This window comes from Oryctolagus cuniculus, chromosome 6, assembly GCF_051225735.1.
Source record: "Oryctolagus cuniculus isolate XC-2025 breed Fujian yellow rabbit chromosome 6, ASM5122573v1, whole genome shotgun sequence".
Taxonomy (NCBI): Eukaryota; Metazoa; Chordata; class Mammalia; order Lagomorpha; family Leporidae; genus Oryctolagus; species Oryctolagus cuniculus.
Window position 1 is genome coordinate 35,638,901 of NC_142872.1, and position 17,523 is coordinate 35,656,423.

At 42.8% G+C, this 17,523-nt stretch overlaps 1 protein-coding gene across 9 annotated transcripts in view; it reads right to left on the bottom strand.

Moving 5' to 3' along the window:
* The window catches only part of PPP2R2B (protein phosphatase 2 regulatory subunit Bbeta), a 490,171-nt gene that overhangs the window by 269,678 nt on the left and 202,970 nt on the right, over nt 1-17,523 (bottom strand). For 2 of the 9 annotated variants that reach the window (XM_089334554.1, XM_051843277.3), the window contains exon 2: nt 1,801-1,885. In XM_089334554.1, the coding sequence (XP_089190680.1) occupies nt 1,801-1,837 (37 nt within the window). In that variant the 5' untranslated portion in view covers nt 1,838-1,885. 9 annotated transcript variants of the gene reach the window in all.

The window sequence follows — 17,523 nt, forward strand, 5'->3', positions numbered from 1 at the left end:
TTAGCAGCATTTGGGGAGTGAACCAGCAGATGGAAGATCTCTGTTTCTCTCCCTGTCTCTTGCTCTCTGCCTTTCAAGGAGATGAAGATAAATTAAAATTTAAAAGGGGGGGGGGGGGCATTGTGGTGCAGTGGGTTAAGCTGCTATCTACAATGCCAGCATCCAATGTGGGCATGGCTCCCAATTCCAGCTGCTCCACTTGTGATCCAGCTCCCTGCTAATGCACCTGGGAAAGCAGCCTAAGATGGCCCAAGAGCTTGGGTCCCTGAACCCATGTGTGAGGCCATGATGAAGCTCCTGGCTCCTAGCTTCAGCCTGGTCCAACCCAGGCTGTTGCAGCCATTTGGGGAGTGAACAGGTGGATTGAAGACAAGATTTTATTTGAAAAGATATAATATATACAATATTATATATGTTATATAATAACATAACATTATTACATTATATATTATATATTCTATTTGAAAGATATTGTATATGTGACATATTATATAATATATGTAACATATTATATCTTTCAAATAGAATTTTTTAAAAATAAATTCTTAAGGGCTGGCACTATGGTACAGTAGGCTAAGCCTCCATCTGCAGTGCTGGCATCCCATATCGGTACCTGTTCGTGTCCTGCTGCTCCTTTTCTGATCTAGCTCTCTGCTATGCAATGGGAAAGCAGTGGAAGATAGTCCAAGTCCTTGGGCCCCTGCACCCATGTAGGGGACCCAGAAGAAGCTCCTGCCTCCACATCAGCCCAACTCCGGCTGTTGAGGCTGTTTGAGGAGTGAACTGGTGGATCGAAGACCTCTCTCTCTGTAACTTTCAAATTAATAAATCTTTTCTATGGGAAAGCAGGAAGAAGCTCCTGGCTTCTGATGAGTGCGGTTTCAGCCATTTGAGGAGTGAACCAGAAGATCCAAGATCTTTCTCTGTCTCTGCCTCTCTCACTTTTGAACAAAATAAAATTTAATTCTAGTTTTCCAGAACCTTCTGAAGTCCCCCTAGGGATACATACTTCTCACACACACTCACTCACACACACACACCTGCTCTTTGTTTCCATCTCTTCTTTGACTCCATTTTCAATTCCTTTGCCTATGGTAAATATTTATTTGAAATATTTTCTTTCCTCATTCCTTTAAAAAAAAACAGAAAGCGCTTCTCTTCTGAAATGTTTTACTCTTTGATCTGTCTCAGAGTTTGTAGCTACCTCCTGGGAGAATCCCAGATGACTGTTTTTCTTAAATCAAAATACCGTTCTTTTCTACTAAGTTTTATTCTCCAGGACTCATCGCCACAGCCAAACGTGGAGGCTGTAAAGCTAAACACCTACACCTGATCAAGAAATGAGCCAAGAAAAAGGCAGGCAGCCATCTCCCCACTGCCTCCTCTGAATCCCGGGAGCTACTTAGGGGTTACAACGAAAGGGATCTGAAATATCTAATGCAGGTGACAGGCTGCTTTTTCCAACAGTGATTGCTGCATTTCCTTCCACGTTTGAAACTGTCCGTGTTTTAAGATCTTTCACTTTTCCTTATTTGCAAAGTAAGGTGTCCAAAGTCTGAGCGGGTTTTTTGACTCCTGACCCCAGGCCCTTTTACACTGTTTACCTGCCTTGTTCACCACCCAATTCAACATACCTCGCTAGCATCAATGAAGCAGGCTATTGTTCCGCCAGCACTCTCCTGGTATTTTTATCAACCCCATGTAGATTTGACCCCAATGTGTTCAGAGTTCTGAAAACAGTAAGTCAACACTTACAGATGGCTATGATCAAGAAGAACAGGTTATAAATAATACTGATACCTTTATTTCCATAGGTGCTTTCATCAGGGTAATTCATGCTTCATTATTGTGTCACTATGCTCTGTCTTGGGTTCTCCCTTGGCTCCTATGACAAACACGGGGTTCAGATCCAGACTCCAGGAGGTAGCGACGCTTCAACTTTTGGCAGCAATAACGACGCATTAACACACTCCCCCATCTCCCACCTGCGGTCTCTTAGGCTGAGATTGCTCCTGACCTGCCGACTCCAGGCCGCTAAGCCGACACAACCAACACTACAAGGTGTCTCTACGCTCCAGCTTCCTCAGCTGGAGCAGTGGCCTGGCTGCCTCTGACTGTGCAGATGAGCCATGGCCCTCACGGTGCATTTCTGCATCTGTCGTGGCAGGAGCACTACCCGGAAAACCAAACTCTCCAGCCCCAGCCCAGACCTGTTCTATCAGAAACTCTAGGGGTGGAGCCAAGAGAACGGCATCGACAAGCAATTCAGGTGATTCCAATACATGTTACAGTTTGATAACCATTACTACCTGGCTGCTAGGGACTTCGGAGAAGGTTGCAGGGGTTAGAGAGAGAAGTGTCTTCATACAGGTAAAGCTGCTTTCATATAGCTGTCTTTGTATTGCTTACTGTCCTGTCCACGTGGGCAGGACACTACGCATTGGAGGTGAGGCCCTACAGTGTGGTGGAATTGGAGAGACTGTTTTGTTCTAGAAAAGCTGTCATGCACCTGGAATGATCCAGAAGCAGGACCAGGTGATCTCACTGATGAGAAGAAATAGCTCTCTTTCTCTGAAAGCTCAGAGGTAGGCTATGAATGACGTCATACAAGAAGAAATGCTAACAATAAAGATGCAAGATTTAAATGAAAAAACAAAACTAGACCTTAATGGGAAGCTTCCACACACCACTAGTAGAGAGAGGTTTATAATTAATCTCTTACCATTAATTTTTTAATATTGTAAGGCTATTACCTTAAAAAAAAACTATCCGACTGATGGTGCATAAAGTGGATAATGGATTGCACTTTCATCAGTGCTTTATTTCATATTCAGAAAAGGGCAAGAGTTGGTTTAGACTCACAAAATTCCAACCCAAGAGATGGTATTTATTATTGAAAATGGATCAAATCACTCCCAGCCAGAACTGATACTGGATCAAAGATTCATGCTGGAGTGTTAACTTATGGAGACTCCGTTTGTAGTAAGGTCAAAACAACTGTTTTTTGACAGGATAGCATATTTTTAGGCATGTAAATAACTGTACATATTTTAATGAAAATATAGCCCAACATTATTTAGAAATTACTATGTATTTAAAAATACTTTTAAAGTTATTTATTTATTTGAAAGGGAAGAGAGAGAGAGAGAGAGGGAGAAAGAAAGAGGGAAAGATCCATCCGGTATCTCCTGGCTCACTTCCTAAATGCCCCCAGTACCCAGGGCTGGGAACAACCTTTTTTCTTATTGTACTGCATGACAAATCCTTGTGAGTGAGATATTTGGGTAAAGTCAGCAGTCATGAAATAGAATGAAATCCACTGGTTCTTCTGTGTCTTTGTAATCACCAAACCCTAGTTTTTTGAGGCTTGTTCCACCGGCCAGGAATATGGCTCAAAGATTCCTGCATTTGGCAAGAGTAACACTGAATGCCCTTACAATGAGACATAGTCCATACCCATACCCAACCATCAAAGGGCTAATGCACATCAAGTGTCTACACCTGTAGAACCACGGAATGTAGGCGGCCAATGCCCAGCAGGAGGAATCCCCCTCCCCACGAGTAAGTGCTATGAGATTTCATCTAGATAGCAGGGCAGTGGAAGGTGGTGTATTTCCTGTTCTAGTGTCATGGAAAGAGCTCTGTTTCTGGAATCAGTCTCTGAGCCTCAGTCTCGTCTCCACCACAAACTTGATCTGTGGTCACGGGGAAGCTGATGAACTCCTTTGGAACTCAGTTTCCTCAATGAGGAAAAAAAAAATCTTATTTATGTTTGTTATGGATTGCAGATGAGAGTTGTGAAAATACTTTGCAGCAATATAAAACCCCTTCATAAGATGTTAATAACATCGTAGGTGCACCTGCCTTGTCTAAAATTTACCCGTCATTCTGTTACATATCCACCTATTCAGCCAACTTGGTTTACTGACAGACTAGTTTCGAAGGTAGGAGGGGGCGAATTCTTTAAAACTGGAAGAATTCTGCAGTTGCAGCATCTGAGGAACTATTTGGTTAGTAGTTTTGATGGTTACGAGGGATTCATCTCCAATGGCCTTACTTCCCTGTAAGTTTGAAAAACCCTGATATCTGTTGGTGTCAGTGTGAAATAACCTGAGAACCCCTTCTTGAAAAGCAACCAGGAATACTGCCAACCGACTAGGTCAAGGAACAGGACACAGACACTCTGAGTAGCTAATGTGGAGGACTCAGTGTATCTTACCAAGGACGCCTTTGGGTTCCTATTCAAATTTCAAGATGCCAACCTTGTCTCTCCCACTTGTCTACACTGGAGTGGAAGGTGGCCTGTATGCAGATGAGGACAGCAGTGAAAGGAGGTTGCATAAAAAAATTTTTTTTGATGTAGGGAGAAAAAAGAAATTCCACCTGGAGTTCACCTCAGAGAGACACGGAAAATACACTTAGCACTGTTAACTGCTTTTACATCACATTAGAGGGAATCAACCAAGACATTCAAGAGCGAAGACTTAAAAATCAAAGAAACAATTTCTTTAGTGATTTTACATTTACCTTGGACTATGGTTTCTCTTAAAGTTATCGGACAGATTAAAATGGCTTTGTGATGTGACACCACATCACTTTCCTATCTTGGTTCTTAAAATATTTTGTAGGTCAACATAGATAGGTAAAACTAAAGCAAAGATCGTGCTACTCTATAAATTTTCCTTGGGCCTATATTTGGGAAACCGAATTTATTCTTTCAAGTCACTAGTTGTGAGGCTAACAAACTGATTGCTAGATTAATTGCTAGATTAATTCAAACTCTGCAGATCATCTTACGAAGTTTACTTTTCAATACGCCAAAAAGAGGCGGCATGTTTGGCTTTGGAAACGGAAGAAGCAAACCAAGACTTTTCAGACATAAAACAAATGCCACTTTCTAAAGCCAAGATCATCTCATAAGTGCATGAGGGTATTTTCCTGTCTCTGCTTCTTTGATAAAATGTACCCAAGCTCTGTCACGAACAGGCACATTACAACATGCACGTGACCAGCTGCCTCTGTGTGCAGATTCCTCCAGTAGGTCTGGTTGTCACTAATCCACTGATTAAACATTTTAAGACTAGCTTTGGCAAAACAAGCCAGAAATTCCTGCAGGGTAATTAAAACCACCTTCTGTGTCAATAAACACAGACTGTGAGATCTTTCATATGCGCAGGGACCGGCTCTGACCCACTGGCTCTAGGACATTTTTTTTTTTTTTTGTGATGGGTATTCCATTGTTGCCAGTGATTGTCACCAACCCCCCAAACCCTTGCCCAGCCCCCTTATGAAAAGAGTGATTGAGGTCAGAGATTTCGCCTTACCTTTCTTGTTTCAGCCAAGACACAAGAGGTAAAGGGGCTCTGAACCTAAGGCCAAGTCCACCACCAAAGCTCTTTCATTCAGACCTTCAGGTAAGACAATTTGCAAGAGATTCTTGCTCTAGAATGTGACAGTCACTAATGTCCAGTTTTCACTACTCTTCCAAGGTTCAAACTGATTTTCAAAGTGAAAGGGAGAACTCTAGTGAACAGTTTCTACATTGATTTCCAAGACTTTGTTCTTGTTTTTGTTCTTGTTCTTTGTTTTTATTATGTAAATAATGTAAATGATGCTTATACCTAAATTGTCATAAAATTCCATCATCCCAGATAGCTAACATTTTGGTAAGCATCCTTTTCATAGAACTCTTTATGTACACACACATTTATATACCGGGAACAATACTATCTGAGGGGTCTTCAAAAAGTTCATGGAAAAATACACATTATGAAAATACTACACATCTATTTAGAATTTTTTGCACCAAAGTAAAATCATTTTTAATTCTACTTTCCAAGAGCCTTTTGAAATCCCTCATAATTTTTTATCATAAATTTTACCTTTAATTTTCTTTAAAATACACTTTTGTGCTTCATTCCTCCCTCTCATAGCCAATATTAATGGTCTTTTATATCTGTTTTCTTATTGATATCATCATATACCAACTGATGTGATATGAACGAGGTTTCAGTTGCTCAATGAATACTTGACTGAATGGTGAATGTGTAGAATGAAGAACAAACACATACAATGAATAGATGAAAGAACAAATAATAGATTATGCTCTCTACTAGCTGGTACAGTCTCCAAGTGATGGCCAAAGTCACAAAGCCCATCTTTGGACTTCTCTATATCTTTGAAATTTAGTGGGGTAGGAGAACCTGGCTCTCATATGGTAAGAAAAATCTTTACATTTAAACTGCCAAGTAAAGGATCTGTAACTGATTGCTGTCCTATCTACAGAGAAGTTACTGATCTACCCTCACACTGAAATCAAGTTAAAAAAACCACGTACTAAGCACCCGCGTGCCAAGAACCACACTGTTTTCTGTAGGGTAAACTAAACAGGCAAAGCAGACGTCAGTCCCTTCCAAGAGTGTCTGTCTTGCCAGGAAGTGGATATACAGGATTTGCCTCTGTCTGGCTGAACTTGAACCTCAGTTTTCACATTGTGAAGTGGGGATAATACTGACACCTCTTAGGATTGTTTTGGTGAATAAGACCTTGAGGAAGTCCAGAAAAACTTCCTGGGAAAATGTGAATTGGAAACATGCCTGGCTAGTAGCAGGAAGAGGAAGCAGCACATGGAGAGGCAGAGAAGCAGGGGTGGCTGGGACAGCGGAGAGCTAGTGCAAAGCACCTTGATCATTAGGAGGGACTCAGAAGAGGAAAGGACATGCAGGTTTATAGGCATGGCAGACATTGTGAACAGACTAATCTGCTTAAAGGGGCAAACAAAAAAACAGAAGTTTTTTTTTTTTTTTTTTTTTTTTTTGCCTTCTCAGCATGTACCAATGTTTAGATCAAGGCCATCCATGAGTGACTCAAAGGTGACCCACTTGTCTATCAACTGGAAAGAAAAAAAAAACTGGCTTGCATAATGGGCTCTAATCCAAGTTTTTAAGATTTATAGGAAAAATTGTAATCGGAAAATTTCTATCTCAAATTGTGCTGAGGAAGCTTGGGGACTGAGTAGGCACATTGGCAGCAGAAACACAATATGATAACGAGAGTGCTGTTGCATTTTCACCACAGCACACAGCCCTCTGGGTCCTGGTGACCCCTTAGCACATTTTTGATCCCTGACCCCCAAGGAAACACACCTTGTTCACAAATGCAATGTACCCTCTTATGTTCTATTAAGTGACCAGAGGATTCTGACTTCTAAAGCACAGTATGTCCCTTTCACCCAGACTGATCCTACAATAATCCTAGAACTAGAATGAGTGGGAAAAGGGATTAGATTTTAGTCTTTAAAGAGATGTCAGTCTGCAATGAGCTGTCCCAATCTCTTCTGTTAGCTTAGGGTCCAAGATCAGTTCCTCTCTCTGTCCCCATGGAACTATGCAATCCTAATCAATACTCTTGCACACCATCTCCCCCAACCTTGTCACTGAGACCGGAAAGGAAGGGATGAAAGGTAGATTGTACTATCACACCCTCAAATTGCCACTGAAACTTGGTCTTTCTAGAAAATACTTAACACGTTTAGTCCTGTAGAGAGGCAACTGGTCACCTACTAAGCAACACAAATATTTATCCATTCAAATGTCCATCTATCCATTCACCTACACTTCCTCCTTCTTCCCTCCTTCCATCTGTCCATTCACCATTCCTTCTAGCTTTAAGTACTGAACATATAGCCATGTCTGATGTATATTTTTAATACTTAACAAAAGTCTTACATTAACCAAAAATGTTCCGAGGAGCTTAGTACTCTTCTTTAAGACATCAGAATACTTCACGAGGGAGAAATGTTCCAAATACTCAGGCCGAACACACTGGGATTTCAAACTGATTCCTCACTGTACCAACGCCCTTGGAAGTTGGGGATAATACTAAAACTATAACTCCAGTAAAAATTGATATGATTTGCAATTTTAATTAAATTGTTCATTTAATTAAATTATTATGACAATTTCTGGAGAAAAGTAATCTGGAAATCTCAAGCCGATGATTGTTACAGCCCAGTGTTCTCGGATTTGCCTGGCTTCAAGTTGCATTCAACTACATGTAGCATTAAAAAAACAAGTTAGAGGCTACCTCATTAAACACCTACCCTGGCTGTCACATTGGGTCAATCATTTGAAGTTACCTACTTACCAGTTGGAAGGCAATTATCACTTCTAGGTCACCAGGTTCCACATACTCATCTACAAATATGCCCTGGAACCATGAAAGTAATTTTATTTAATATAGGTGGGCAACAGCGTCTCAGGGAACAAGCTACTTACCCAGAGACCCAGTGGCAGAGACTGAGAATGGGGCTGCCTCTCCTGCAAGGGTGACAGTGCCCTGAACTTTGGGGATGGCAAGGACAATGGGAGCAAGTGAAGAGCCAAATGGTTACATATATCTTCATGCAATTTTCTCCGATCTTCACCCCATATAAGTTACCTGGGGGGAATCAAACCCCATGACCATCTGTGACAATATGAGGAGGTGAAATACGGAAGGACAAAGATGAGAAAGGCCACAGCAATTACAAAGGTATTCTTCGGCACAATAGTTTTAGTAGCCAATCTATTACTACCATCCAGCGACTTGTTTGCACCATTTTTAAGATACCTTATATTTTTATCTAGTTTAAAGGTAGAGAGACAGAGACAGAGACACAGAGAGAATATCTTCCATCCTCCACTGGTTCACTCTCCAAATGCCCAAAACAGGCAGGGCTGGGCTAGTCTGAAACCAGGATCTTAGAACTCCATTCAGACCTTCTTTGTGGGTAGCAGGGGCTCAAGTACTTTAGCCAGTATCTGCTGCATCCCAGGATGTGTTACCAGGAAGGTGGACAGAAAGCAAACCTGCACTGGTACTCTGATCTGGTATGCAGTCCTCCTAGATGGTGGCTTAACCCATTGCTTGCGCCTGTTTCTAACATTGAACCAAGCAATGCTGCCTTTAGAAGGTTGTTCTTAACAATAACAGAAGGGGCCGGTGCTGTGGCTTATGGGTAAAGCCACCACCTGCAATGCCAGCATCCCATATGGGTGCCAGTTTGAGTCCCAGCTGCTCCACTTCCCATCCAGCTCTCTGCTATGACCTGAGAAAGCAGTAGAAGATGGCCCAAGTCCTTAAGCCCCTGCACCCACATGGGAGACCCAGAAGAAGCTCCTGGTTCCTGGCTTCGGATCAGCACAGCTCTGGCTATTGTGACCAACTGGGGAGTGACCCAGAGGATGGAAGACTCTTTCTCTCTCTCTCTCTCCTCTCTGTGTGTAACTCTGACTTTCAAATAAATAAATAAATCTTTAAAAAAAATAACAGAAGACATGACTTAGAGTCATGCCATTTTTTGTCACACAATTATTACTAGAAATATGGGAAATAATATAAACGTCCAGCATTAGGCTGACTGGTAAAATTATGGTTCAACTACAGGATGAAGACTGTAAGAAAAATGCTCACAATACAGGTTTGGGGCCAAAACAAACCCTAAACATAATACCATTTTATATAAAATTCTACCATTTATCCATTCACTTTTCTCTCTCTTTCTCTCTTAACCCTTCAGGTAAATAAAGAAAACCATAATAATTCTTTAAAAAAGAAAAAAAAACTGTTTACAATGATTATGTCTGGGGCTAGAGGTGATTTTTTTCTTTTTTAGACTTTTAAAATCAGAATTTTCATCAGGGAGCATGATTTTATTTTCTTATAGCACCTTTTCCTGCATTTATTTAACAAGATTTATACTTATATTCCTGTGGTTGAGTTTCTTTGGTATGTATCTTCCTAAGTGAATGCAAACTGTATCTGATTTTTAAATAGTTATAGCATACCTAGTTTTTTAAGTGCCATATCTAATATATAGTAAATATTTTTAAAGTGACTATTAAGTATCCATTGGGAAAAGGTCTGGCTACAGGGTAGGTAGTCTATCATTAAACATCTTTCTATATTTCTAATCTCCGACTCATTTGCTCGAACAACCTGCTATTTTCCTTGCTTATTTTACCTCCCATTATCACACCAGACTCCCTTCTCTAGTCTGCAAAGTCTTGGCTGCTCCTCTCCACCTGTCAGTATCACCGGCCCCCACCCCTTCCTCCTCTCACTAAACCTGCAATGGATAGTTAACGCCCCTCCAGCACCTGCGGCAGCCATTCCACTGCAAGTGCAACATTTTGTGAACTTCCACTGGGTTCCTAATACTTTTTTAGAAAGCAGACACCAAACTCTGTTCCACAGGCCACTGCTTGGCTTTATAAACCAACTCTCACAGCTATGTCTTCGTATTTCACTGGAAGAATCAAGTAGTGGGGAAAGCGACTGTGTGGTCAGCAAAACCTAAAATGTTTGCTATCCTGTCCTTTTCAGGAAAAGTGTTCTAGAACCTCTACATATAAAGGCTCCTTAAAACATTTGTTGAAAATTGGTATTCGAAGATAATTTTACTTTGATACAAAATGTTTTGAAATCCATCATATAGTTTTCTTCATAATACACATTTTCCTAGAACTTTTTGAAGACCCTTCATATACATTGTATATGTGTGTATGTGTGTATAGTAAATATAAAATTAAATCCTTAGAACCATCCTCAGAAGCACGTACAGTTAGGTTCAGCCTAGCAGTTAGGATGCCACTTTAGAACAGGCATCCAACATCAGAGTATCTGAGTTTGATTATTAGCCCTGGCTCCTAACTCCACCTTCCTGCTGTTGTAGACCCTAGGAGGCAGCTGGTCATAACTCAAATACATGGCTTCCTGTCACCCACACAGGAGATGTGGGCTGACTTCCTGGCTCCTCTGCAGCCCAGCCCACCCCTGGATATTTTGGGCATTTTGGAAGTAAACCAATGGATGAGTTCATTCTCACTCATATTTCTCTCTTGCTCTGCCTACTTCTGTCTCTCTGCCTCTCTGTCTCCTGCCTCTCAACTAAAAAAAAATTTTTTAAACAACTATGTCTGAACAAAGCTGAATTGGGTGGGATTTGTGGTCTTCTTCACCACTATCTATACATCTCCTAGAACACTGTGTGACACATTGCATTCAATACACATTTATTCAGGGAATAGGATGACAAATGGATTGCCACTTTACTGATAAGGAAAATGAGGCTTAGAGAATTTGTTTAATCTGCCCAGTATTAGTCAGCAGAGGCAGGAATTGCATGCAGATATGTCTGACACAAAATGTAGATTTTAAGATCAAATTAGATCTAGTACACATTTTTTGTTAGGAAAAAAAAAAGCTCTTGGACCTATATTTTGGATCCCTTATTGCCCTAAGCAAAACCTAACAGAATGAAAATTTGGTATTAATCTCCTCATTTTGTACTTACACACACACACACACACACACACACACACACTGAATACTACATCACATAGAGCACATCAGAGTATTTAACCCAATTCTTATTACATTGAAAGTGTTCAGTATATAGTGCCTCTTCTTCCCTACCATAATTATAGCAGGTGATCTTTTAATACACTTCTAAACTGACTCACTAGACAAAAATTGCTTTCCATTCCCTTTGTACAGTGGATCTATAACATGCTTTATAAATACTCAGCTAATTTACTAAGACAATTTCTGGTATCTAGGCACATTTTTGCTTCTTCTGGTTGAGTTGCATGTTTAATGAGTTGGTTCTATTTGTTCCCAAATTGATGCTGTTTATACCCTTTATTTAATTAAATATCATGCAAGGTTATGAAAAGAATGGTATGAAAAGAAAGAGATTAATTGTTCCATCTGAAAAGAATGTTGAAAGCTTTCAAAAGACTTGCAAAAACCATCAAATTAAATGTACAGGAGACAAAACTGCTTATGAGCTGTTTATGTTCTCCTGCAACCTTAAGAAAATAAAATTTGGCATAGTCTTTGTCAATTTTGTATAGTTTGTGCAAGAAAAATATTACAACCTCCCAACTAACAGATCCGCATTCAAAGATTCTTCATGAGGCTTTGTTGAAATCAGTGAATGCTCTTTAAGCTAGCTATGTCGCTTTTGACGATTCCTCCCCTTAATTTTTAAAATCAACTACTGGTCCCAAATGCATAGCATGAGAGAGTGATGATTTTGATTTAGTTGATTCGCATATATAAGCAATACCATGTTCTAGGTAAGAAGACATTCAGCAAAAGCATGGGACTTGTCCATGGCCACAGACCTACTATAGCCAGAGCTCTAGAGCCAGGGCAGGGTTGGGGGTTCTGATTCCACCCCCTCAGCCACCTTGTGAGAATGGAGAGGTAAACACAGGTCATCTCAACCCAACCTGGTTTCTATGGGGAATTCCATGTTGAGAATGACAGAGTATCCCTCGTCCCAGGACATGGAAAGATGCTGGAGAACAAGGATGCGGTCTTACCACACATCCTGTGCCCAAGAGCATCCTGCAGAGCAGCAGGCACTAGCGATTTTCATTGTGAATAAGTGAGTTTCCTTTCCTAGTTAGCAACAGTGGAAGACACGGGGGCCTTTCTGGTTCCTGGGGCATGTATAAGCTTCCCCCTCCCCCCACGGAGCACACTGCAGCGGGGAGGAACTCCTGCTGTGCCTGGCAGGTCATGGCTAGGAGAGCTTAGCCTCACCACTTGGCACTTGCTCTCCCCTGTCATGCAGCAAGATGAGCAGCGCTCGGCTCACCAGATGGTTATTTGTTCCACCAGCCACCTTTGCTGCAGCCTGATTCACTCCAGCCCAGGACTGTCTCCAGTATTCATGCTGCAAGGCAGCTCCTGCCAATAACTTTGCCAAACGGCTCCTCTCAAAGCCATGGGCTGCCCAGACAGACTGGCTCCTCCATCTGCAGTGGCTTTTGCCAAAGAAATGGTTCCCTTTCTGGCTCCGCCTCTTGGCCGCACCAGAGCTTTCTTGCCAGGACAGTGATCGGACCCACCAGTAGGCACAGCCAGACCTGGGGTTCGGGGACCATTTCAAGCCTATCCCTGAGCACAATGTCAGAATGTACCAAAGAGACCTGGGTGATCACAATTACAGACGTAATGCCAGACAGAAACACGGAGCCTGAGACATCCGCCAAGAGCACGATTCCCCTCCCCCCACCTTCAACCCAGTGATGGGAGATTAGGAACCTGAAGCCCAGCAGAAGTGACCAACTGTGCTGGCAGCCCTGGAAGTCTACCCAGCACTGCACAGCTTCGGCTGTGTATTCCCCACCACCACTTACCATACTGTGTTGCCCTTCAATTCTCCCTCCGTTTATTTTCAAATTCTTGTAAAAATCAGGCCCTTCGTCATGACTGATTCAAAAGTATTTCTTCAGAAAAATGAACACCTTTCTTCTGTGCCCACATTATGACTTTTGTTTGAGCAGGTGTATTCTCATGCTACCTTGAGATAATCCATGGCTGTATTTAAGAATGCGAGGTTTCGAATTGGACTGACCTGAATGTGACTTCTGTTCTACTTACTGTTGCGTAACCTTGGACAAATAATAATCTCATTCTGCTTCAACTTTTAATTCAAAGGGGATAAGAATAGTATCAACCTACAGAAGAGTGGGGATTACATGTGAAAAATAGTTGAAAGGCTAACGCCTGTCCCCAACACACAGAAAGCCCTCCATAGCTGCCAACAATCATGAGATTTTTTTTTTTTTTTTTGACAGGCAGAGTGGACAGTGAGAGAGAGAGACAGAGAGAAAGGTCTTCCTTTGCTGTTGGTTCACCCTCCAATGGCTGCCTCAGCCGGTGCGCTTCAGCCAGCGCATCGCACTGATCCGAAGGCAGGAGCCAGGTGCTTCTCCTGGTCTCCCATGCAGGTGCAGGGCCCAAGGACCTGGGCCATCCTCCACTGCACTCCTGGGCCATAGCAGAGAGCTGGCCTGGAAGAGGGGCAACTGGGACAGAATCCAGTGCCAGGACAGGGACTAGAACAGGGTGTGCCGGTGCCGCAGGCAGAGGATTAGCCTATTGAGCCATGGCACCGGCCAATCATGAGTCTTTAACACTCAGATCTGTGTAGTTGTGGAAGACACAGGACTATGCATATATGAAGAGGTATACCAGATATCCTCAATGTCATCATTAGAAATTCAGATTCTCAGCAACATACGATAGATCCAAGGTTACAGAGAGAATAAATGGAGGACTAGATATTTTTTTCTTGCCCCTCAGCTAAGAAATGGGTACTGGCATTTCAGTTTTGAAAGTGATAAAATCAGAAAAAGGAACACTTCAACAAAAACATCTGCACATGGGTAGTCACCAGATCATCTTACATAATATGTGAGTAAATGCTGGAAACCATTTTCTATGATTCACAAGACAACTACGGACTAAACTGTGGGATCGTCATTCCACGGAACACTGTGCAGCCATTAAGAAGCACAGGGCAGGCCTGAGTGTTCCTGTTGTGGGGCTCGGGACTGTGGACTGGGCTCGGCAAGCCCCACAGGCAGACACAGTCCAGGTTCTTGGCATCCCCTGTGTAGCAATACCACAGAGAGATGTTGGACAGAGGTGAGCACAAAGCTGGATGGCTTTACAGGCAAACAGACACACTCAGCTGGGAGTGCGGGCAATCCCGCGAAGGAGAGCTGCCCCAACCCAGGCTGGGGTTGTCCTTTGAGAAGATAAGGGATGATCCTTGGGGCAGGTGTTCTGACATGGAAAGCACTTAGAGACACATCACTGAGTGGGAGAAAAAACACAGTGTGGCTTCAATTATTAACGCCCCTCCCCCAATGTCATACCTGGCACACCAATGTTCAAGGGTAGGAAAATGCTAACACAGACATGTCTGAGGATGTACACCACCCACTACTGACAACTGTGACCCGAGGTAAGGAAGAGGGGTAGGCCTGTGATGGAGGGCGATTCATGCTTTGCTTTCTCTACCTTTAGGATGCTTGAATCCTGCCAAGTGAGAAAGCATTGGTATATTATTTGCATCACAACTAAAGATGTAAAGGCAGAGGGAAATATGTATGTATGTGTGTGTGTATATATATATTGATATATATCAATAATATATCAATTGATATATATATCAGTAATACAACTGGTGTGAACCTCAGACCTTTCAAGCTGTTTTCACTGACCCTAGCCTGACTTCTGCAAAGCTACATGGGCAAGGTAATCTGGCTGAGTTTCTTGTCCAGATCTCCCCACTAGAAGACCCTTCCTGGTAACATTTTGTACACAGGGACCCAAGTTCTGTCCTAGACCACCTGCAAGGAACATGTGTCTTGTTGCAATTTTTCCTACTCTAGCTAGTTACAGCTTTTTTACTCTGCATTGCTGTGAGTCTGCAGGGGGACACAGATCTTACCCCCTGCACAAAGTGGAGAAAGTGGTCACCATTCTGTGACTACTTCAGGTTCATGAACAGAGATTCAGAGCAGCATAATCAGCAATGCTTGTTGGAGGAAGCAGTTAGTTCTCTAGTGTCATAGACCACACTGTTTCCCTCCTAAACTCGTACACTGAAGCTCTGATTTCCAATGTGACTGGATTTGGAGAAAGGGCCTTCAGGGAGGTGATTAAGCTTATATGAAGTCAGAAGGGTAGAACATTAAAGAATTAGTGACCTTCCAAAGAAGCTACAGAAATGCCAGAGATCTCTCTGCCCCTCTCTCCCAGCCCACCGCCTCTCTCTTCCACTGTGCTCAGAAGAAAGGCCATTCAAGGACATAGCAAGAAAGCAAACACCTGCAAGCCAGGAAGACAGGCCTCATCAGAAACCAACCCCACTGGCACCTTGATCTTACACTTCCTGCCTCCAGAATTGTATTGAAAAAACACATTTGTATTGTTTAAGCCACAACCTCTGCAGTATTTTGTTACACGGCCTGAGCTGACCAATACACCCAATTAAAGGCCTGTATACCTAGAACACATCCTCTCACAGGTGCATTCCATCTGGCTGACCCGTCTTTCTCAGATGAAAAATCTATCCCCGGGTGCCCTTTTAGACCTCTCTGCACATCGTTTTGCATCTTACCCACAAGGCTTTATTTTTTTTAAGGTTTGCTGAAGGTAATCAAGTTTTTTCTTCTAAAGCACAGAATTGAGACCGACTTCCTTACCTGTTAAATACACTCCCTTACCTATTTACCCACAATGACCCTTTCTCCAAAGACACCAAACCAGTGAATACCAAGTTTCCATGGCTTTCACACATGTGTACCTATTATCAATTCCAACTCTTTCCATAGTGAACTTGGAGCCTAATAATGCAAGGGCTCCTGGGTTATGTATGAGTAAACTCCGCCTGGCCTTGTACAAAGAACCTGTGCCTTCAGTTGAATAGTTACGTCAGAACTGCCGTTCAGCCTGAATCTAGCGTTCTACTGGAAGGACAAAGAAGGAAATGCGGTAATAAAGAGGACAAGTTAGGTGAACACAAACTCATCTTTTAAAAAGTGGGCCATGAGGGGAGTGGGCTGGAGAGCCATTCTGCCCTAAGTGAGGCCTCAGGTGGCTCCCCATTTATATGCAAGGTGTCATTTGCCATCCCAGAGCCGCTGCTTCTGTCCCACTCCCTTTGCTGTGGTCCAGGCCAGTGTCAGAGACACCCCAGAGAACGGGTATCTAGTTGGCCCCCAGGACCGTCTCAGTTCAGCCTGGGAACCGCATTGTCAATGCTCTAGGCGGGGGGGTGAGGAACATGGGGAAGACCAAAACGCAACAACAACAATAACACAAACAAAACCCAGCTGTTTCTCACATCTGGATTGCTCAAATGCACAAATGCTTTCTTACTATCCAGCAGAATAAATCTACCAGAGTAACGTGCAGGGGAGTTCAGGCTCACCCCTCATGGGACGATGGGGAAGGCAGAGAGAGAGATCTGTACCGCCGCGCTGGGGACAGATAGAGCCAGGCGGTCAGCCGCACTGCATGAGGCTGTTCCTGGAAGGTGAAACAGAAGCCGCATCCCCCTCTAAAAGACTCTGACAAGAGGCAGCCCAGTTGGGCAACGAGCAGCCAGCTAACGTGCAGGCAGGCATGCGCTGTAGTACGGTTAGGCCACTGGCAAGGCCATACTTGTTTGGGAAGCACAAGTATTTTTGTTAAACACACTTTTTTGGTTCTCTGAATGTAACAAATTCTTTTTCTGAAAAGTGGGGCAAATGGAACCAGTTTCTCAGGGTTGCTGGAGATGAAATGAGCTAATACTGGAGAACCAGCTAGGGAGGCACCTGGCACACACACACCCTCCTCACACCTGACTTCTCTCAGCTACAGGACTCAATTGGACCCTTAGTTTCTTCTTAAATGCAAATGTCAGAGTCTAGGAATGTCAATCTATGGCTGTGCTCTTTTCATCGAGCACTACCAATATTTTGACAGGACCGACCTAATATTATTCACCGCAGGTTCATCGCTACGTTTCTGACCAGCACTCAGAAAGGGCTTGGGATTGCCCCTGGAGACCCGGATGCTAATCGTGAATACTTGCCAGTGATTTTCAATGCACTCTGGTTATTATGTTTAGTTGCAGAACATTTCCCATCCCCAGAAAGGTCGTTTACAATAGTCTAAGGCAGCTTC